Raw genomic sequence first — 668 nt, forward strand, 5'->3', positions numbered from 1 at the left:
GTGTGGGTTGATTTCTGGATTCTCTATTCTATTCCATTGATCGGTGTGTCTGTTTTTATGCAAGGCAAGATTTTTTGATTCTTTGGTACAAGTAGCTTAAGTTTGTATATAGCAAAATTTAATTGAAAAATCAGTTTTGTTTTGTTGTTTTTTTTAAACTAGGCTCAACGAGAGCCTTTGACAAGAGCAAGAAGTGAAGAAATGGGGAGGATTGTACCGGGACTGCCTTCAGGCTGGGCCAAGGTAAAAGTCAAAATTAGCCCTGAAATAAATAATATACTAACTGTGTTCCAAACCAATATACTTTTTATTCTTGTTTATTCTGTGTTTTCTCTAATGCAGAGTAAATTGTGTTTTTTTTAATCATGGAGAGCATAGCTCTTTTCCCTAATTACAGCAAGGTAAGATTTCTCAATACCCAGACTGAGATGCTGGCTACAATATACTTGTCAGCATTTTGGCATTTGTCATTTAGAAATGGTGTATTACTTTAAAACCTAAGTTTCTTTGGGAGTTTAATTATAGAAGTGATTATCACCATTTTATTCAAATTATCTTAATCCAAAAGTAAATTTAGCAGTAGAGTACTTTGGAGTGATTTCTTTATACAATAGTCATTTTTATTTTTTGATCTGTTTTTTTTTTTTTTTTTTTTTTTTTTTTTTTTT

At 30.8% G+C, this 668-nt stretch overlaps 1 protein-coding gene across 1 annotated transcript in view; it reads left to right on the forward strand.

Annotated features, from left to right (window-relative positions):
- USP8 (ubiquitin specific peptidase 8) overlaps nucleotides 1–668 on the forward strand; it is a 62168-nt gene that overhangs the window by 51409 nt on the left and 10091 nt on the right. The window contains exon 10 of the mRNA XM_008566908.1: nucleotides 163–243. Coding sequence (XP_008565130.1) covers nucleotides 163–243 — 81 coding nt within the window. The remainder of the gene's footprint in view (nucleotides 1–162; nucleotides 244–668) is intronic.

The sequence above is a fragment of the Galeopterus variegatus genome, unplaced genomic scaffold (genome assembly GCF_000696425.1).
Source record: "Galeopterus variegatus unplaced genomic scaffold, G_variegatus-3.0.2 Scaffold276, whole genome shotgun sequence".
NCBI lineage: Eukaryota > Metazoa > Chordata > Mammalia > Dermoptera > Cynocephalidae > Galeopterus > Galeopterus variegatus.